General features: G+C 39.8%; 1 protein-coding gene across 4 annotated transcripts in view; it reads left to right on the top strand.

The window, feature by feature from the left end:
• The window catches only part of DCDC1 (doublecortin domain containing 1), a 439,498-nt gene extending 417,646 nt beyond the window's left edge, over positions 1 to 21,852 (top strand). For all 4 annotated transcript variants that reach the window (XM_059138743.1, XM_059138722.1, XM_059138732.1 and 1 more), the window contains 3 exons: positions 5,158 to 5,308; positions 8,148 to 8,257; positions 20,525 to 21,852. In XM_059138743.1, coding sequence (XP_058994726.1) covers positions 5,158 to 5,308; positions 8,148 to 8,257; positions 20,525 to 20,587 — 324 coding nt within the window. In that variant the 3' untranslated portion in view covers positions 20,588 to 21,852. The remainder of the gene's footprint in view (positions 1 to 5,157; positions 5,309 to 8,147; positions 8,258 to 20,524) is intronic.
• Positions 21,853 to 22,589: the final 737 nt, after the last annotated feature.

The raw sequence follows: 22,589 nt of genomic DNA, 5'->3' as shown, positions 1-22,589 counted from the left end.
GATTTATCATTTATTAGTTATCTGTTAAATAAATTTGTTATTTAACAATTTTCCTGTTCCTGTTATGTTCCTGTTAAATCCTTTGCTTTTTTCTATTGGACATAGTTTTCACACTGATACGAATTTTCTTTTTTTTAAAGCAATAAGCCTATTATGGGTAATTTTATTAAGTTTATTGTAACAAATCTGCAATTTTGTCTATGGGTTTTTTAATGCATAGAAGTTAATATATTTTAAAAGTTTGTTCTTTGTTTTTAAGTGTTCTGATAGTCTTACTATCCTGAGGTCATATGAAGAGTCATTAGATTTTCTTCAGATTTTTTATAATTTTACCTTTTTCGTTTACTTTTTAAACCGTGTGAAACTCTCTTCTAGTGTAAAATTTGACTGAAGCTACTTCTCTGCTTTATTTGTTGGCTTAAAATTATTATCTCAGCCCTACTTACTGACTAATCCCAGCTTAATTGGACTACAAACATCATAATATGCTAAATTCTTAATTAGCTTCTGCTCTTAAACAATCTAATGTATCTAATACTTCTTGAATTATTATAGCTTTATGTTTTTGCTATCTGATAGAAATTGCCTATTGTACTTTGTTTTCAGGTTTTACTTAAATATCCTTACAATGTTGATGCTTATAGATGAATTTTGGAATTACATTTCAACACCTAAAAATCATCCTGCAGGTGTTTTGACTGTAATTGTATTAGGCTATTAATTTCCTAAAAATCAACACCTTTCATGATATTCAATCCTTGCAGCCACACTAAATTCTGTGGCATTGTTTGTTATGTGTTTGTGTATCTATATATACGTATATATACATATATATGCCTTTTTTTGTCCGTCTGTAAACTTTTGTAATTTTTTTAAAAAGATTTATTTTTTTATTTTAGAGGGAGAGAAAGAGAGAGGGAGTGCATGGGGGTGAGTAGGACAGGGGCAGAGGGAGAGGGAGAGAGAGAAAATCTCAAGCAGACTCCACGCTGAGTGGGGTAGTTCCACGTGGGGCTTAATCTCAGGATCCTGAGATCATGACCCGAGCTGAAATCAAGAGTCAGAGCCTTAACCAACTGAGCCACCCAGGAGCCCTGCATCACACATTTTAAATAAGTTGTCATTCCTAATTTGTTTTATTGTTAGAATGGATTTTCAGCTCTATTTTCTAAACGCCTATTTTTGTGAACAAAAAAACTATCAATGTTTTATCATTTATTTTATGCTTGGCCATTTTATTAAGCATTTTTCTCTCATTATTAATAACTAACTTGATTCACATAAATTTTCTAAGAATAAAATCACATGATCTTGTTTATTCCTACAGATGAACTATTTCTCTTATTCTGATTTTAGGTTTTATTACATTGGTTAGAATCATAAAAATAAATGTTCTTAACAAAGAAAAACCAAAAAAACAGCATCTTTTGACCTCATAGATAACTAGAAAGTTGGAATGTTTTGGTTTTCTCTTCCTTGCCCATGTCACTTTGATATTTTCCATTTTTACTTCATTTTTTTCTCTGTGAAGACTTTAAAATTGTTAATTCATTTATTTTCTGACCACTTTTTTATAGCAGTTATAGCTCATGTTCTAGTGGTCTCACTGCTTACTATTAGTCATTTCATATTATGACTTTCCCATAGTAAAGGAACTTCATTCATTCCTTAATAATATGAAATGTATATAGGTGATATGTTTTGTGAGCTTTTGTATACATGAGGATATCTTTTGTTGCCTGAAACAAAAAGTAAAAATTCAGCTGGATACAGAATTCTTACATTAAAAACTATCCTCCTAAAAACTTCGTATTTTATTCCATTTTCTTTGGCATTCATTTTTGCAGAAAAAAGGTCTAAATATAACTGAATTTTCCCCCCATGTCTGAAATTCAGACTTTTCAACTCAATTATATTTAAGTGTCAGTCATTTTTTTATTAACTTTGCCTTGTCCTAAGTTAACCCATTTGATCTGAAGATATGGGTCTTTGTTGGGACAGAAAAATTTCCTTCAATTTTTTTTGATAGTTGCTCAAGTTTAATTTATTCTGCATTCCTCTCCAGTAACACCAATAATGTATAGGTTTAATATCTGATGTCTTGACATTCCAGATGTTTAACCTTTCTCTCATAAAATTTATGTCTTATGCTTTTTTATATCCTTTGAGATTTTCTCCACTTAGTCCTCCCTAATACTGATTTGATTTTCTACAATATTCAGTCTGCTCGTTTTCTGCTTTTAAGAGAGATTTTAATTCTACTATTGAGTCTTTTATTTCCTTACCTTCTCTCCTCTTTTCATTTAGGTCTCTCTTCATCCCAGTTGGAAACCCTGTTCCTTCTCTTACTAGCTGTGTGACCTGGGTTAAGAAATTTAATCTCTGTTCTCCAATTTCATCATCAATAAAATGGAGATGATAAGTCTTTCCAGAGAATGAGATCAGATTGTCCTTGGAAACTTTCAGAAAAGTTTCTGTCCCATAGAAATGTGTCAATAGGGGCTCCTGGGTGGCTCAGTGGGTTAAAGCTTCTGCCTTCTGCTCGGGTCATGATCCCAGGGTCCTGGGATAGAGCTCCGCATCAGGCTCTGTGCTCAGCAGGGAGCCTGCTTCCTCCTCTCTCTCTCTCTGCCTGCCTCTCTGCCTACTTGTAATCTCTTCCTGTCAAATAAATAAAAAATTTTAAAAATCTTAAAAAAAAAAGAAATGTGTCAATAAATGTTAACTGCTGTTATTATTACCATCATCATCATCAATATCATCATGTCTGCCCATGCCTCAGTGATGCTTCTTTCCTTTAAACTGCTGTCATCTCATTGTGCGCATGCGCGTGTCTGTGTTTACAGAAATCATATTTTATTGGATTTCGGGAAAACCCAATACAGATATTCTCTAAAATGTATTTCTACTGTAAATATTTTACTGACTCTTCACCTTGAATACAGTGTAAAACATACAGCTTTTTATGTTGTAGAATACTTTCACAAGCCTCATATTGTTGCTGCTGTTGATTTTTTATTTATACCTCCTTATACAAGGAGAGGTTTTCTGACAGAAAACAGACAGGATAGATCAGTTCTCTTTATTTGCCCTAAATTTTGACTGGGGAGCTGTCAGGATCCTCTACTGGATCTTCAGACCCCTCGCTGGTTCACATGCACAGTATGGAGTCAGACCGCTGCTGACCGGCCGTTACCTAGCAGGATGGCTAGGGCTGCATCTGAGACCACTCTCCCACTGTTCTCTGACGATCTGCAAAAGGGAATGTATTCTTGGGTAATTTCAATTCTACTCAATTCAGTTCACTCATCCCTTGCCCAGAGGAGTGGGTGGAATCTGCACTCTCTGATTACATTGTCTCATTGCTGTCTTGTCTTGCTTCACATTACTGATTCATTTTCCATATGCAAGGTGTCATTATGTGCCCAGTTCTGCCCCCTGCAGAAAGATCTACTTAAAGGCCCCCTGGCCTTTAAGTAGATCTATCTTTGTGGTTCCTGTGGAAGGGGTTCCTGCATTTTGGAGGAACAGGCGTTTGGCATATATGGGAGGAAAAAGTCATACAGGCAAGTGTGTAGAAATCTCTAATTTTCCTCCTCCTGGCTTTTATTATTGGTTCTGAAAGTCTTATTCACACGTTCATGGAACTGCCTTTAGGGGTCTGACAACATATTGACTTATCTTTCTAGTACTGTTGACACTGTAAGGACCTATTTAGCCAGAGGCTTCCATCAAGGTTAAACAATAACCCTGTTGTTTAACCCTTAAACTGTCCCTGCTCCCCTTCCCCCAGGGAACTTACTTAAAAACAAGTCCCATAACCAGCCCCAGGTAACAGCCCAAATACAAGGGTGGGTCAGGCCAGGTGGAGACAACCGATCAGTGGGGGGTTGCATACTGTCTCCCTAGTTACCAAGAAGTATGGGCCCGGCCCTTTGGGCACCCTTTGGGCACCAATTCTAACCAAGATGATAGGCTAGGTCAAATGTCTACTATAGGGTAAATTGTAATTCAATTGGTCACTTATGTGTGACCTAAAATAACTGTGGAGTTTCCAGTGTGTTACCATCTCATTGGCCACCTGTGCGTGGCCAGGCCTAACCACATGGCCTTTGTCCTTAAAAGCTAGTCTGTGAAACAGAGAAAGGTCGCTGTCTCTAGTAAGAGGTGTGGTCCCAAACTGTTCCGTCTGATTCTTGATGCTTGGCACGGAATAAAGCTTTGCTTGACCTTCACTTTATATCAGTCTCACTCCTTTAATCACGGACCCATTATTGGGGGACCTAACAACACTTTGTATCTCTCTCTCTATATATATGAATATTTCAAGGAAAACTGAGAAAAACTGAGTAAGGCTCTTATAGATAGTTTTTAAATTTTCCAAATTAAAAAGGGGGAAAAAAAGACTTGCTAATCATAGAATCAAAGAGGTCTTAGATCAAAACTTCGATTTTATAGTTGAAGGGACTCTTCTTATAGAGAAGTTGCCTGACTAGTCTGAGGTCATGCAGAAGCCAGAGGCCTAGGCCACCCCATCTCTGGGTCAGTGCTTTTGTCCTTCAGGTTCCTTGCTTTTTGGAACAAACAAACCAAAAAAAATTACTTTCTGCTATTCTGACAACTCTAGATTCTCGAGTCTCAAGATTTTCTCTAGATTCTCAATTCTCTTTCATATTTAGACATTTTTTAAATAGCAAGATGCCTTCTTCCACATGGAAATAGAACTACAAGGAAAAATCCACAAAGAGCACTGAAATTCTTCATTTTTTTTTAAAGATTTTATTTATTTATTTGACAGAGAGAGATCACAAGTAGTTCAGAGAGGCAGGCAGATAGAGAGAGGAGGAAGCAGGCTCCCTGCTGAGCAGAGAGCCCGATGCGGGACTCGATCCCAGGAACCCGAGACCATGACCCGAGCCGAAGGCAGCGGCCAAACCCACCGAGCCACCCAGGCGCCCGAAATTCTTCATTTTTAAAGCACTTTGGGGAAATTTCATATGCTCTTCTTCCAGTTCCTTCTATACCTCTTTCTAAAAATTACAAGTAAAATAAATATTCAACCTGGGATAATATTTCCCTTAAAGGAGTTGATTCTTTAAGTCTTAATTATTGTTGTGACATTTCACATTCCAAAACGTCAGTCCCTTTGTGTTTCAGCTGTTGAGTGACTGCTCTTCTCGTCTTAAAATGGTCCGCCCAGCCACAAGACTGTACACACCTGATGGAGAACCAATTCACTCATGGGACGACATAGAGCGAGACATGGTCATCTGCGTTTCCACAGGACATGGCTTTATAACCCAAAAAGGTATGGGAGACAGTCTCTTCTCCACTGAGTTTTTGAAGAATTAAAATCGTCTTCTCTTTAAAGAGCTTGCTTTCTGAATTTTATATCTCATTGTGATGCTTTTTAATAATTACCTTCTTCCACACTTTTCTACTTGATGTTACTAAAGTTAAATTTATATACTTTTGTGCTGGAAACTCACTGTTGACATTGTTTGCACTCAAGAATTCAAAGTTCTGTTAGCCTTGAGCCTTATCTAACGGGCTTATTTTCAGAAATTCTAAATGGCCCCATTTGAATGTGTTCCCTTAGCATAAACCCTGAGGAAAGGAGGCTCCGTTGACTTCCTACTTTCAAGTTATTTAAAACTTAATGGTTTATTAATTGCAACTATACAGTTTGCAGATATTTTTAAAAGATTTTTATTTATTTATTTATTTATTTATTTGTGCATGAGCAGGGGGAGGAGGAGCAGACAGAGAGGGACAAGCAGAGTCTAAGCTGAGCAGGGATCCCAAAGGGGGGCTTGATTCCAGGACTCTGAAATCATGACTTTAGCCAAAGTCAGATGCTTAACAGACCGAGCCACCCAGCTGTCCCTGCAGATTTCTTTTTTTAATAATAATAATGTATATGCTCATTTTAGAAGTAATAGAAATGCAAAGGAACATATATTTGTTATTAAACCAACTTTTGTCCTTTATCCTGTTTGCCTGAGGTATTTAAAGCCCCTTTCTGGGGGTAGGTATACATTAATGAATACGTAATTTTTAGGAATTCTGAAGAACATGGTATCACTTTAAAAGAAATCAAAAGATTAGGAAGTGAATCACCTGGGATCCCTAAAAGAACAAATACTAGATTATTTCTTCTTAAAAGTCACCATAAAATTGTTATTACTGTGTTATATGTAAGGTACAGAAACCTTTAAGACAGCTGCAGTCATATCTTTACATTTAGCGCAGAACAAAAGTATAGGAATAAAGACTGAAATGTAGGAAGACAAGGACTTACTGGGATGTCTAGCCCTGCTGTCAGGGATGCCACAACTATTCTTCCAGTGCCATCCTACATAAAGGAAGAGGCTCTAATCTTTGTATTCTTTCTAGGCTGTTGTCCTCACCACTCACCATTACCCACCTCCCCAGCTCTTGGTGACCCTCATTATACATAGAGGAACACACCGATTTGGGGGTTCTTATCATTAGCAAGTATTAGTTGACAGTCCTCTGTGTTCCCAAACTATGTAGTCTTATAAAAGAAATATAAGCCAAGGTTCCTTCCCCAAAAGAGTTTTCAGTCTAATTAGGAATATGAACACACTTGAAATATTGCAGTACAATTGAATAGTAAACAAACAAGTGGTGCAGTAGGAAGAACTTTCCCATTTTCTTCATTGTTTATGCTTAATTTTTTATACTCTTGGGATGGTCTTCTGTTGCCTGGCCCCTTCCCTCCTGGCCTCATTGTGTTCTTTGGGCCTTTCTGATAAATAAAGCTAACTATGCCTCAGACAACTGGCCAAAAGGATATCCAAAACACAGAGAGAAATGTAGGCTCCCTTGCCAGAAGCAAGCTTGTTACCAAGAAAAACTGAAGGAGAGAGAGAAAACAAGAAATGCCAATGTTACTTTCCCTACCATTTTCTTCCACGTTAGCTTTGTGGTCAAAGGACAAGGCTGTGTAGACAAACGTTTATTTTTACATCTTCAGTTCTGTGACCACATGGATTACTATGATGTGAAAGTCGATTCTTTTCCTCAGAAAGTAGGTTCCCGTGTTACCTTCCTGGTGAAAAAGTTAGCGGTTTTCCTTAGTTGTCTTAAGTTCTTTTCCATGGGTGATATGTATTCTAGGAAATCTGACTGATAGAAAAGTTTAAGCTATTCTTTAGAAATTTGCTTCATAGGGCGCCTGGGTGGCTCAGTTGGTTAAAGCCTCTGCCTTTGGCTCAGGTCATGAGCCTGGGGTCCTGGGATCGAGCCCCACATCGGGCTCTCTGCTTGGTGGGGAGCCTGCTTCCTCCTCTCTCTCTGCCTGCCTCTCTGCCTACTCTCTCTCTGTCAAGTAAATAAAATCTTTTTTAAAAAAGGAGGAAAAAAAAAAGAAATTTATTTCACTATATGAGTTGCCATTTACTGTTTCTCCTGGAATAATTAAGTTAGAAATAATTATTAAGTAGAAATCTAAATATTCAGGATGTTTTAAAGAAAGACGAGAGAAAGGCTACTAGCACACACTTACACACACATGTATTTATGTGTTTATTTACAAATTAATCATTCCACTCAAAATTTTGCTGTGACCTACTGGCTTAACTATGTGGTAGAAAATAAGGCAGCCTGGCCTGGGAGTTTCAATACTAACCACTCTATAACTTATTTTATATACTATAGTGTAAAAACATTTAGCATGTGAAAGTCAGTCATCAAAGGATCACACTGGGTTTTTGAAAAATGGATTTGTTTTGGCAAAACAAATCAGATACTGTTAGAATGATTTCTTTCACAGAAACTCCCAACGAATGCTTTACGCCATTCGTCATCGAATTAGAACACTGTTCACACTACTGTGTTTACCGTCTTTTCACTGGGTTCAACTTCTAGACCACTTCCAGGTTAGCCTCCAATTCAGGCTTTGTACAAAGCCTGGAAGGAAGCCCTCTCCAGAAATGCCATTCTGTAGAAATCCAAAGAATGTTAACACGTATCTGATGTGATAAGCAAGTCAAGTGTGTAATGAGAGAGTCCAGGGGTGGGAGTCAAGGATTTCTGAGGGATCTTTGAGTTTTCATCATGTTGGACTTTTAATTACTTTCTATAAATACATGACATGTCTCTCAAAATAATCTTTTTAACAGAGTTAAAGCAACTGATGGAGGTCAGGGCAAATTATGCCAGAATTCGAAGGCAGCAGGGCCCTGAAGCCACAAACATCGCGATGTCACAACCTCACAAGCTGCAACTCCCGGTATATCTACACAGTTAATATCTATGAGAGCCATCGCATTTCGTGCTGTATTTTGCTGGGGTAAACTATGTGTATACAGTCACATGCTTGCTATGGTATGACAATTATTCATCCTTTCTAACTTCGTATAGCATCTTTTAAAAAAAGTTATTACCCTCCACATTTTATACAGAATGGCATTTGATGCCTCAAATATGTTCTTGGAGAGGCAATAAAACTAGATAAAATAATGTCAATAAAATAACTATCTTAGATCTATTTTCTTCCAGATAAAACCAGGAAACTACTATTATTATTAAAAAATAATGTAGCAGAGGCAAGTAATATTTTGTATATATATATTTACACACACATACACACACACACAAACATGTATAATTTATATTTGCTTGTTATAAATACATTGTATGTATTTATATATGTAATTTAGTGGAGGTAAGTAGTGTGTGTGTGTGTGTGTGTGTGTGTGTGTGTAATTCAATAATAAAATAGACTGTTTGACCACCTAACACTAAATTTGACCTAAACTGACATTTTCCTAGTTTGGCCACCATATTTTCTAAACCTTCATGTTAAAATCCTTTATTTACTGAATAAAAATGAAATACCTCAAGAATCAATCTTTCCTCCTCCAATTTCCCTTCCATTTGGCCTGTAGTAGCAATGCAGGACTCTACAGAACATGTTTCCAAAAGCAAAGCTGGGTAATTCCAGACTAAACTCAGCAAGCAAGAGTCATAGACTGTGTCCTCAACACAGAATTTAGAGAAAGGATCTATGCACTGTTAAAAAGAAAAGTCACGTAAGGAGTCAAGGGAACTCCTTAGCAATCTTAGAAAGGAACACTATAGGAAAAGAAGAGAAAAACCCATCTGTTGTTGTTTTTTAAATTTTTTAAAATTAACATATAAGGTATTATTAAACCCATGGGTACAGGTCTGTGAATCATCAGGTTTACACACTTCACAGCACTTACCATAGCACATACCCTCCCCAACGTCCATAAGCCCCCCACCCTCTCCCTACCCACCTCCCCCCAGAACCTGTCTGTTAATTTCTCCCTGCAATGGAGAAAGAATCTGTTGGTGGTGGTGGTGGTGGTGTTTTAAATAGCAGTGACAAAGCAGAGTTTGGTTTCTGATCCTGGTCGAAAATTTCCAGAGAACTGTTCTCTCTCTTCCTCTGAAAGGCACTCACAGCTCTGTCTGAATATAAATTGCAACCTGGCTAGGTGTGTACAGAATGGCTCAGCTGACTCACTCCTCAATCCACCACTTTCATGGGATGCAGTAGATCATGTCTACTAAGGGGGGCTCTTGGTAATCGCTGCAAAAGGCCTAGTATTTACTCCCAGTCTGCAAATCAGTAGGGCTGCACGAGTAAATTCCTGCTGCTTCCAACACCACTAAAAGGAGAGCACATTGAGGTGAAATTTCACATGTTACATCCACAGCAGTTTGCCTTTTTGCAGACACTGTTGTACAACGTTAGAGATGGGAAGGCATCCCAGAACGGCCTGTGACACACAGGAGAGAAAGATTGCATATGACCCCCATTTTTCTTTTTCTTTCTTTCTTTCTTTCTTTTTTTTTTTTTTTTTTAAGAAAAAAGTCAAAATAAGAAAGGTTAAGGAAGTGCTCCAGGTCAGAAAGCAGGACAACAGGATTCTTACCTGCTGGGCCTCTGCTGAGAACACCTGCATCACAATCTCCATAGACAAAGAACTTCGTTTTTTTTCTTTCTTTCTTTCTTTCTTTCTTTCTTTCTTTCTTTCTTTCTTTCTTTCTTTTTTAATTTTCTCAAATTCCTTGAAAACAAAGACATTTCTCTGGGTGAAAAAGTACCTATCATTTTGCTGCCAAAGAAAAGTTGATTTGCTATGAAAATGGCATAATTTCACCCTGGATCAAATGTGCAAATTCTTGTGAAGTCTTCACTCTTGCATGTGAATACGCCTGAAGCGAAAATTGGCAATATCACACAACGCTCTATCAAGCACCAGGAGACATAAGGCAAAACTCTTAACTGAACTTTTCTATTACTAGTAAATGGGATTTTAGATGTAATATAACAGTCATCAACACATCACATTTTACCAGCAAGGCAGCGACCCTTGCTTTGTGGACGACAACTTGCACAGGGTATCTCGGCAGTTCATAGCCGCTTTTAACTTAGACCAAGGACAGCCCTGCTCTTTCCTTATTATTGACCTTCCTCCTTGCTTGGTTACAAGGTGGACTGGGGAGTGCTTTCTCCACCTCAGCAAGGACAATAGGGTAAGACCATTGCAATTCTGTTTAGCCTCCCTAGGCTTTTAATAAACCCAGCAATTTCCTTTGGGGACATTTTTATCTAATTTGAATCAGTTTCATATATATGTCACATTTCAATATTTTCCTATCAACTGGAAACCATTTATTATTAAGTACACAAACAATAGTCCATGGCCTTCTCCAGAAATTTATTTCCTACTGGTTCACGAACACCCTTAAGGTGAGCCAGATATTAATCAACAGAGTGCCAGGATCTGTGATTATCCTCAGGAGGACTTTTCTAAATGTTTCTGCCCCATCTTTAGCTTTTGTTGCCTGATTACGGGGTGAAGCTGCATGTTTCTAAGCCAGCTGACTAAAAGTAACATGCCCAAAAGTTTGACAGACATTGTGAGATTTACTGAGAGTGTTTGATAAATAAGAAACATTTATCTGGGTACTTATGTCAGTTCTGCAAAACAGGACACATTAGTAATGATTCAAAATGCAAAGGTAGTCTTATTAGAGCAATAACCCTGAATTTCCATTTCTTTCTTGATTGTTCACAATAACTAATTTTTTGTGTGTGTGGATTAAAGAAGCAAAGCAAAAAAAAAAAAAAATAAATAAAACAATAAAAAGGGAAAAATAAATTTGTTCTCTTTACAAGAGAATCACTTAGAAATTGCGGCTAGTGGCTATTGCTGTGTTTATGAGCTTATCTTTAACAATAGCCCAGGTGTGCTGAGTGTCATTGAGATTTGTGATTCACCAAGGCAGCGGTTGTTTCTGTTTTTGCTTTTTCTGGCATCATTTGGAAGAGAGCAATCAAAACCCAGAGATCTGTGTTATTCTAGGTCATCACAAATCAGATGCAAATGTCCTCAGTTGAATGGAATTTGGACCCATTGGTGATCCTCAGTTGTTTTTATTAAACCAATGGCTCCAATTCCCTCTTGCTTCTGAACACATCTCAAAGCCTCCTAAGGCTAGGTAAGCAGAAAGAGCAGCAGTTTTGTTTGTTCTCAATGCAGTAAACTAAAATTCTGCATAAATGGCATAAATGGCATAAATCAGGGCTGCTTGGCCATAAGCAGCTGCAAAGAAGATCAATAAAGACCACCACTCAGGTAAGTGCTGATGAAAGTAAATGGTCAGACTGTGTAACAAGGTTGTATGGTGGGTTCCTGCTGTCAGCTACAGTATTTTCCCCATCCTGTGAGTCTGTAATATGAAACTACTATCAGTAGGCTGTCACCCTGTACCATATGTGCAAATAGGAATATATGAGGGGAGAGGAAATGCTTACGCCCATGGTGTGACTGGGTCGGGGGAGGGAGAAAGAAAGAAGACAAGAAATTGTATTTATATGGCAAGTACAATGGGGATTCTGAATTGGATATGCTATCTCTCCTTGTCTGCTTGAATTCCTGTCCTGGTTTAAGGGTAGATACAAGGTTCAGTCAACCACTAGATCCATTAGGTCCTGGCTTTTCAGTCCTAGAAGTTTTGAACCTGGGGAAGAATACTGGGAGTTTGGCCAGGTGTGGATTCTCAAGGTGTCACCTCTGTCAGACCAACTGAGGCAGCTGGGCAGTCAGACTCTAAGTGCCACCACCAGCAGCTGTATTTTAGAGGAAATTTCTCAAAGGCATACTCTCCATAAGTAACCCAGCAGACTTGGTTGGACCGGAATGGAAGAGAGGAGGGAATCTTCCAGAGCTTCTAGGGTTGGCACTCCCAAAGTCTGAGTTCAGATTACATCACTCTTTTCATTTCTACCACTTTGCCCTCTTCCTTCCTTTCTTCTCTCTCCTTGCCTGTGGGTCTTCTCAGTCTTCCAAGCTTTTCTCTTCTAAGGGCCTTTAAATTCCCACTTTTATTTTGAAAACAATCCTTCCTGGAGCAATTTGTGGAGCAGCAGGGCTGCTTCCTTAGTATGATTCTCCAAGTTTCACTGGGGTGCTTGATAAAACACAGCCCCAGGCTGATCACAGAGGTTCTTATTCTGTGTGCCTGAGGTGGGTCAGGCAGTCTGCATTTGATAAGCCCCAGGGATGGCGAGCAGTTAGCTGACCACACTTTGAGGAGCTCGGCCAGGAATGTTGTGACCATCAGCTGGGCATGTGCTGAGGACTGTTGGGTCCATGGTTAAAGGAGCGAGACTGATAAAAAGTGAAGGTCAAGTAAAGCTTTATTTCGAGCCGAGCATCGAGAATCAAACTGACTGGCCAGGGCCGTCTCTTGCAAAGAGGCGACCCCTCCCTTCTTTACAGACTAGCTTTTAAGAGCAAAGGCCATGTGGTTGGGCCTGGCCATGCACAGGTGACCAATGAGATTGTAACACAGAGAAAGCTACACAGTCCTGCTAGGTCACACATAAGTGACCAATTGAATTACAATTTACCCTATCGTAGATATTTGAATTAGCCTATCACCTTGGTCAGAATTGGCGCCCAAAGGGCACCCAAGGGGCGGGGCCCATACTCCTTGGTAGCTAGGGAGACAGTATGCGCTCCCACCGATTTGATACCCCCACCTGCCCTGACCCATCCCTGCATTCGGGCTGTTATCTCCACCTGACCTGACCCACCCATGTATTTGGGCTTTGTTACCTGGGACTGGTTTCCCGGACTTGCTTTTAAGTAAGTTCCCCAGGCGGGGGGTGGGGGGTGGGGAGGGGTGGGCAAGGTCAGTTTAAGTTTTTATGTATAAACAACAAAATGGCTGTTCAACCAGGGTGAGGCCGCTCTAGCTGAATAGGCCCATACAAGGACCAGTTTCAAGAATACTGGAGTATGAAGGCAAGGAAGCACTTGCTGCATGTGTGATGGCTTGAGTCCCAACGTCCTCACATTTTCTTATCACTATTTGCTGAAGAAATAATGGAAATGTTCCTGGGTCAGGACCAACCACCCAGACACTGTAACCAGGACCCAGACATTGGAGGCAAAGCAAGCGAGTCTGAGGTAGTGGAGCTTCCCATGTTAATTAAGCTGGCTTCAATGCTGATAACATCTTGCTATTTTAAAGGTCACAGGAATAATGTCTCGATATGTATCGAGGAGCAGAGTAATTTTGAAGGTGGGGAAGAAAAGCAAGCTTCTTGGAATTTTCTTGTACATTTTTATATGTACAAAAAGAGAGTGCTTTAGAACAAGGATGGGAGTTTATTTGCCGAAGGGACCCTTTCCTAACTGAGGGAGCTGCTTGCTGGGGAAGGGGAGGCAGAACCTCTTTATGCTTGCTCTAAATCTAGTTAACATGGAAGCCTGAGCCACCCACATCCCTGGCAGACTCATCTAAGAGTGTGAAATTCCACAGGATATTATTTCAGTTCAATGACAAGTGCTCTTAGAAAAATTAATTTTCAAAACAGTTCTCTTGCTCCCTAAATGAAATCCATATAGGCTGGGAGACAGATACCGTAGAAGACAGAAAATACAAAGAAAAATAGTTCTTTGAAGAACTAATTCATATATCTGTCTATCTATCTCCAGGCACTCTCTGTTCTATTCTGTTCTGGGTGCTGGGCATGCAAAGTTGTGTGATTACTTGGATACTTGGCTTAGAACGTTGGATTAAGACCCATAAGGTTAGGTGGGAGGGGTGGGCATGAAATTGTGGAGGGCCTTATCGATCATGCTAAGGAGTTAGAGTTTTCTATTTTAAGTGCAGTGAGAAACCATTAAAGGGAACTAACATGAAAACTGGATTAAGTATTGTGCATTAAATTAAGCTTTCTCAGGTTACTAGTTACAGAACATACTCGGTTTAGCTTTAGTGATGGAGATTTTTTGAGAGGATTAAGAAGGAAGTAAGAATGCACAGGGTGATGTGGGAAACAGAGGCAGAAGAAAATCATTAAAATTCCTTACCTACTGACAAGCCCTTGAAACAGACAGAGTGGCTCTCCGCTGGAGACTCAACTGCCCTCACCTTGAGGTTTTGCTAAGAACAATCCTAGCCGGACCGACCCCCTACCCCGACAGGTCCAACCAGGATCCTGTAAGTCTACTTTAATAATTCCTTTAGGAAACTTTATCTCTAAACCTCCAAGATAGTGTCAGAAATAATTCCCAAGCATATGACCCACTGATATACATCTAAAGGGTCTCACGAGAAGATTTTTATTACTGGTAATAAATAACCTTTCTTCCAACAATAGCTAGCCCCTCAAGGTCCTAGAGACCTTGCTTCCAAAATTCCTTAGAGACTTACATCATCCCCAATCCCTTGGCCTCACCCACTGCCGAGTCCACCCCTACTCTGCCTTTAAAAACTCTAACTGTAATCTGGTTCGGGGTCCGAGTTTCTACTCCACTGTGTCAGGTATACTTGGGCCCAAGCTTAAGCTTGTTAAGTAAACCTTCATGCAATTGCATCGGTGTTGGCTCCTTGGTGGTCTCTCAGACCAGAGACCCTTGTACAACAAGGGAAGCCCAGCAGACAAGCTTCATGGTGGTCTCTGTTCGAGATGCAAGGCCAGTCTTTGTCCACACGGCCACCCAGCAGTCTACTATTCCTGCTCTTAACTTGGCAACTTGGTTGTTTCTTGGTGCTTCTTGCTTCTGCTGTGAACTTTCTACTTCTCCACAGGCTTCTGCTCTACACTAAGATGCTTACTTGTCTGCTCTGCTCATTCGTGGCTTCTGTTTCCTGCCTTCTCTTTATATTTCTTTTGGCTCCAGGGCCACTCTACCATCTGAATTACTTTCTTTGTGTCTTTTAATGGAAGACTGAATGGCCAGAGGTCAGCCATTTACTCATTCCTTTAGATTAGGGTATCAGAGATCACATGATACAAAGCACAGCTTGCCTATTGAAGTGACGGTGTGGGTTGGTTTCCTCAGGAAGCTGTCGACAGGGCTGCCTTTTGGGGGTCTAGGACATTTTTGGTATAGACCATTGTTCTGCCATTGCTATGGTCCTTTTCTCTCTTCACCATGGAGGGATTAACAATGGAATGATCTAGGCAGTCACTATTTCTCTTTAGTCACTGAGAGGCTTGCCCTTGGGTACATCCTCAAAATTGGCCTTGATGGGGAGATCTTTGCTATATAGGCAAGACAAATTTGAGGTTGGAATCTGTGCCTTTGGTTATGATATCAGGAAGGATACCAGACGGACTCACAAGTTATACTCCTTAATACAACCAACTCCTTCTGGGGAAGCAGATCTTGCAGGGATGTTCTGGCATCTAAAACTCAAGGCACTCTGGCATCCACATGATTTTCCCAAATCAATTCCGAATGCCAACCCTTTATCAGACCTTTTCTTGACTCTTATTTCATGCAGTCATTTTGATAGGCTGAATTCCATTGTGGATTTTGATTTTTTATTACCCTTTCTCCCCCTCCCTCCACTCTGCAAGGTGAACCTGGCCAAAAACATTCTCAAGGCTGAAATGTGAGTTCTGCTCAGTGGGCTTGACAGTGGTCTGCTGGGTTTGAGTCGTAAATCCTTGTTATGATCCAGGACACCCACAGAGTAGTATTATCTGTTAGATAATGCCCAGTTCCCATGCAAAAGTTGATTGGGCCACAACTAGATATGGATTTGGAGCTGGGTACTTAAGAGGCTTCTCGGGGAGGAGTCCTCACCAGCAGTGAGGCACAGGGTAGTGGCTGCATGTAAAAGCATCAGGAGTGTCCTGCACTCCAGGTCCTCGCTCAGGAAATGACTCAACGACAAAGGGGAATTTTCATTGCACCAATTTCCAACTGTTGTTAGGAAGAATAAAAGGGATTCATCTGTGGGATTTTTGAGTCTTTTGAAGTTGTTTACTTACACTATCTTACTGCTGCCACAGCATTGCCCACACGGCTGATCCTGATTTTTTTTAACCAGCCAATGTACAACCCCAGCCTTCTTCCTCTCCAATTTTTTTTATCCAAGTCGTAGCCAAGATCACTTTTTGAGAATGAAAATCATACCATGTTGTTCTTGCTTAAAATCTTTCAGCAGTGCCCTACCCCCACCTTTGTCATCAAAGTAAAGAACAAACCCAACACCCTTTGGACTATCATGTCCACGAGCCCTGTGGTCTCTGTTTTCTCACCCTTTGCTCACAGAGATCTACACCCCCTTCATCCTAGACAATCCCTCAGTACCCCCCCCCCCCCAAATCGTGTGTTCTCTCTCATTTCCACACCTTTGCACCTTTCTTCTCCTTCGGAAATTGTTCTTGACCACTCCTCACACTCATGTCTGTTAGAAACTTCCATGTGCTCCCTCTGCCCTCTTTGCTTGCCACTTTTCACTGTTGATGTCTTTTTTTTTCTCCCACTCGTCTCTAAGCTCTTTGAAGGTAGGCCAGGCTTGTTCACACCTGTATTTCCAGGTGTGGATATTCCTTACTCTATAGCAGGCCTTAATGAATATTTGTTAAGTGAATGTAAGATTTAGGGTAATTGATTGATTAAAAATCTGCTTTTAAATATACACATTGAATCAGAGTTAGACTTTTTGTAGAATTTTCTTCTCTTCACATGCACTGTTTTGAACAAGGTGTTCCCACAGGGTTTATATGTTGAAACCCTGTGCCGCAGTGTGATTAGGAGCAAATGATGTCACGAGGATGGAGCCCTCATGAATGGAATTTGCGCCCTTATAAGCCACTAGAGAGTTTCCTTCATCTGCTCTGCTCTCTGCCTTATGAGGATACAATGAGAAGTCAGTAGTTTGCAACCCAGAAGAGGATTCTCACCAGAACATAACCATGCTGGCATTCTGATCTTAGACACCCCGGTTCCATAAATTTCTGTTGTTTATAAGCCTGTGGTACTTCATTGTAGCAACCTGAGCTAAGACACACATTATCACATCAATCCGTAAAATACCACATAAACCTCTTATAAAACAAGTCTTAAGACAATATAGCCTGACTAAATTTCCTTCATCACAAGGAAAACCAGGACAAGGTTGATCATGATCCCTTCTTTTCCAACTGTAACTTTCAAAATGCTCTTGAGGTCTGATGGAGGGTTCTCCCATCAGTGCCCAGATGAACCCTTAACTGCTCAGCCACCTCTGCTGCAGGCAGCCTGCTTGCAAGGGACGATATGTCACCCCCTTTCACAAGTGTGATGATTTGTGGCTGAGAAGGGAGAGCCTGCTCTCTGAACCACATGCCCCCTGGTGTGGGCAGGCTAAGGAAAGATGAATAGCATTATAAGACAGACATCTGAATGTTTCGTATTAAATTAGTCCCACAGAGCGCCTAGAATTCTCATTCCATAAATCATGAAGTAAAGTAAACTCACTCCCAGGTTAGATTGCTGTGACTTTGGCCTGTGGTGTCATAGATAATCTGAGAATAGTTAAACATTTGTCTGAAATAGTAATAATTTCCAGCATATTTACTTAGTGACATAGAAGTGACCCAGACTGACAGAAACAGCAAGTAAATGGGAGTCAGCCAATTTAGGAGATTTCCAAACAAAGGTCACTGCTCCTCACCTCCTCTGCCTACTCAGAAACTGCCATGGGCTCCTTCAGGGGCTACTAAGTGCTGGGGACTGAGATGAACAACCTTCACCTCCAGAGTACGTACTAAAAAGGACTGATGTACTCCCATCCCTTTACTAAATGGCAGTTGCTGCACCATTTTGAAATTCACTTTCACCTTGCCTTGGTCTAAACATCATAAAGCTAGGAAGGACCTTGATTCCACTAAAGCCACATTACTCTACAATGGTAAAGTTTATTCTGAGAATATTTTGCATAGCTTTGGCTCTATTCTGGTTCCTCCTTTCCCGGGCTAACATTGTAATTACTGGGCGCATAATAGAATAGAAGGAATATTAGATTGTGGTTTGTAAGACCAGTCAGTTCCATGCTAACTGGCCAAGGGCCCATCGAACTACTGCTATCCCTTCTATAAAATAAGGAAAGTAGACTCTTGAATCTTTAAAGTTCCACCCAACTTTAAAAGTCTGATTCTGATTCAGCTGTGAGATACAATTGAGCAACAAGAATTGTGACAGCCAGAATTCCAGCTGACCCCAGGAAGCCTGTCCATCTGCTTGGTAAGGCCTTGTTATAGGTATTCACTAGGACCTGAGGATCTTCACCCTCAGAAGCCCTGTCCAGATTTCACCAGAGCAACAGAGGGAGGCTGAGGCACAGCTTAGTGGTGGCCAAGGGCTGGAGGTGATTCTTTCCAGGGAAGGATCTTTGTATGTGCTGTCAGAGGCCTGAATTGAGTCCTGCCTCTTGCACTATTGGGCAGGTTGTTTTGTATTTGGTATACAGAACAATGAGATCATAAATGTTGAAGCGGTAGGGCACTCATGCTGGTAGAATGTCTACACATGTCAGGTACCATATTGGACTTTTACACTGTTGTCATCTGTTTCATTCCATACATATGACCACCCTTGGAAGTAGATATTTTTTCTACTTCTACTTTTGGGCATTTTACAAATGAGGAAGGTGAAATATCTTGCCCAAAGATGGTGGGGGGATGGATGAAATAGGTGATGGAAATTAAGGAGTGCACTCATTGTGATAAGCATTGGGTAATATATGGAATTGTTGAATCTCTATTTTGTACACTCAAAACTAATATAACAATGTATGTTAAGTATATTGGAGTTAAAATTTAAAAAATAATAAAAAATAAATTTAAAAAAAGCCACCAGGCAGAGCTGGGGTTTGAACCTCAAAACCTGTAGGCATTTCAGGTTACTCATATTAGGCTACTGACTCTGAAAGTGAGATTACTGAATAGCTTCAAGGAGTAATGGTTTGGTCACTGCCTGTTTGGAAGATTTCCGTGAAGACAACTAAGTTATGCAGAGTCAGCTACACTTGGAAGCCCAACCCACAATAGGAGGGGCATTGCCATATGCGTGGGAATGACCTTCACCTACTTTTCAGGACAGAGCAAGACATCTGGGGTCTTCTTTACCCCAGTAGCTGTATTCCCCCCATGTATTAGTTGCTAGGGCTGCTGTAATAAGGTACCACAAACTGGGTGCCTTATAGAACAGAAATTTCTTGTCTCACAGTTCTAGAAGCTAGAAGGCCAACATCAAGTTGGCAGCAGGTTTTGTTCCCTCTCTAGGTTTTGTTCCCACATTCTAACAGAATGGTCAGTTCCATGCCTCTGCTCTAGCTTCGAGTAGTTTCCAATCTTTGTTGTTCCTTGGCTTATAGAATCATCACCCCAATCTCTGCCTTCATCTTTGCATGACATGACACCTGTGTGCCTATGTCCAAATCTCCTTCTTTTATAAAGATGCCAGCCATATTGGATTGGGACCACCCTACTCCAGTATGACCTCATCTTAACTAATTACATCTGCAAAGACCCTATTTCCAAACAAGAACACATTCTGAGATACTGAAGGCTAGGACTTTGATATATGAATTTGTGGGTTGGGGGAGGGGAGGGGACACAATTCAAGCCATAACAGTCTGAAACAAAAGTCCCACCCCTCACCCCACACAAGCACTTCCTCTGAGCTCAAGTGCTCTACCATTAAAGATCACAACATTCTTTCTTGATGGCATGTCTCTCTCCTTTTTATGTCTTTCTTGTTTCTTACTAACACTGAAGTCTGATATTAATGGAAAAACCATTAAAAAAAAAAAAACTATTATCCTATGAGGTAAAGTGAATGCACTCAACTATAAAAGGAAGACTTATCGATCAATTTCAGTTACACCTTGCTTGTCTGACACTTTGCAGCTAAGGAATGTGTTTTTATTGCCTGGCCAGATAGTTCAGATTTCCGGTCAGTCTTAGTAAAGACCCCTTTTTATAACATTGATAAAATTTTATCACAGAGCTATGAAAACAAAATTAGATTTCATAACTCACATCAGGCCTTGAAGGGAATGCCTCTATAAATTTTACAAACCTTATCAAGTTTTAATGTACCTATTCTGATAAATATTTTTAAGATAGCAACTTCTATTGAACTTCATGTGTGTGTGTGTGTGTGTGTGTATAAATAAGTATATGTATGTACATGTAGACATATATTTCTCTTTTTCTCTCTTATAGGAAAGAAGACTTTCTTCATCTACTTGCAAACCAAAGGCTGTGATAGGAAGGTCAATTATTTAGATTGCCAAAGACTCAAATTTAGGAAAGTCCCCTTCTATAAAAGAAATCTGTGTGGTTCATTTAGAAATTTAATCCTAAAGTTTATTTTTCAAAGTAACTGAATTTTTCACATACTGATTTTGAAGAATTACCAACACAGATAAATCAGCTATAAGATATTTATAAATGAATAAGAAGACATGTCATAGTCAAAGGCAGCATTAGCCATAGAGACTTTATATTTTAATGAGATCTTGTTTATATTGTCTAGTCTTTCCAGTCTATAGAGAGGCCTGTTGGAAAAAGTTGCATATATATTGAACACATGTTTTGTCTCCCCAACTAGGTAGCAAGTGCCTGGAGGGCAGAGACCCTCGTTTTTCATTTACGTGGGCCAGGGCTCTGCCCACAAAGACTCCGTTCTAATGGAGTCCCACTGCAAGAGCAGTGTTATGGGAAAGTGAGGTGAAGCCATCCTCCCCTCTCATGCTAGACCACAAACTGAAATTACGACAGTACAGTAGGGAGAGAGGGTCTGCTTTATAGAACTTCATTTCAGTCAGATGTTCAGGAGCCAAATGAAATCAAGTTATAGTTGAATCGTCCTTTCTGCTTTTCAGAGGCAAGAAACACTTCTCAAAATTGCACAAATGAAATAAATGTGATAGTGTAAACTAGGCATTTAATAGTCTCAAAAACATCTTTTGTGATTATTTATATATTTTAGTTTAAAATGCAAGTTTAAAAAAAGAAAAGGTTTTAAGTAAAAAGATTTTAAGTAAGCTCTACACTCAGTGTGGGGCTTGAACTCTCAACCCTGAGAGTAAGAGTCATATGCTCTACCAACCGAGCTGGCCAGATGTTCCCCCCAAATCTTAAAATGATGTGAAATTACTTATATCTGAATGGACAACATTTAAAACATCAGCAGACTTTGTAAAGGAGTTCTCAAACTGTTTTGGTTCATGTACTATCTCTGAGAACCACTTGAAAAGCCAGAAGCTTACAAAATGCACGTACAAAACAAAGCTTTTTTTTTTCTTTCTTACTATTTCATGGAGTTCTCAGACCTACTTGAAAAACATCTGTGAACTTTCACATAAAGAACTTCTGATATAAGGGAAGATATTTCTAATTTCAATATTCTTTAAGGTTTAGGGGACATTGGATCTATACTTCTCAATGGAAAATTTTAAAATACATGTCAGATGAAGCAGACTCTGTAACTGTAACTGTGGTAATTTATCTTGTTATACTCAAAAACAATAAACCATGAAGATTTCTTACCATTTTTGAGTATAGTTTTTACATCTATGAATCTTAAATGGGAAAAGGGAAGGAAATATAAACTTCAGTGTTGTTAATTTGGGGCATTCCTTGGAGAAAGCACTTATTACCTGGAAGGAAAAAGCTAATTAAGTCAACATTTCTTAAGATCACAAAGCCATTTTACTTGCTACTCTTAGAGGCAGAAGGGAATACACGCTGTTTCTCTTTTGTCTGTCAGGAGAATAATAGGGATCGCTGACGGGCCTGGCAGCCCTGAGCGGAACCTCCACAGAAGAGCAGTCTCAGACGTCTGGAGTCTGCCTGGAAATCGCGGCTACCCAGCCGCAGAGAAATAGGGTACCTTGGATCAGAACACCCAGCCCGCTCCACTGCTGTACTATGCACATATATAGAAGATGGTGATGTTTCCAAATATGCAGATAACTTTTGGATCATTTCATTCTGAGTCGTGTTATAAATGTACTTCAGTTTAATTTAGTCAAAACTAACTGTACCCTCAGTCAGAAATGAGGTTAAAATGACTTTGAACACTCTTTGAGGTGTTGTTTACAAATGACCTTAAACTGTTACATTTTTATATGAAAAATATATTGGGTTATGGTTTAATGCCACTGTCCTTGGCTAGAGTTCCCAGATTTGAAAAGGTCTAGATTTAGGAGTCCAAGACACACTGTAAAGCTGCTGTGTCCGTTCTCTGCTTTGTTCCCAGAGCCTAGCACAGTGCCTGGAAACC

The sequence above is a fragment of the Mustela lutreola genome, chromosome 1 (genome assembly GCF_030435805.1).
Source record: "Mustela lutreola isolate mMusLut2 chromosome 1, mMusLut2.pri, whole genome shotgun sequence".
Taxonomy (NCBI): Eukaryota; Metazoa; Chordata; class Mammalia; order Carnivora; family Mustelidae; genus Mustela; species Mustela lutreola.
Note: the sequence above shows the minus strand (reverse complement) of the source record. Positions and strands in the feature narration are given on the sequence as shown.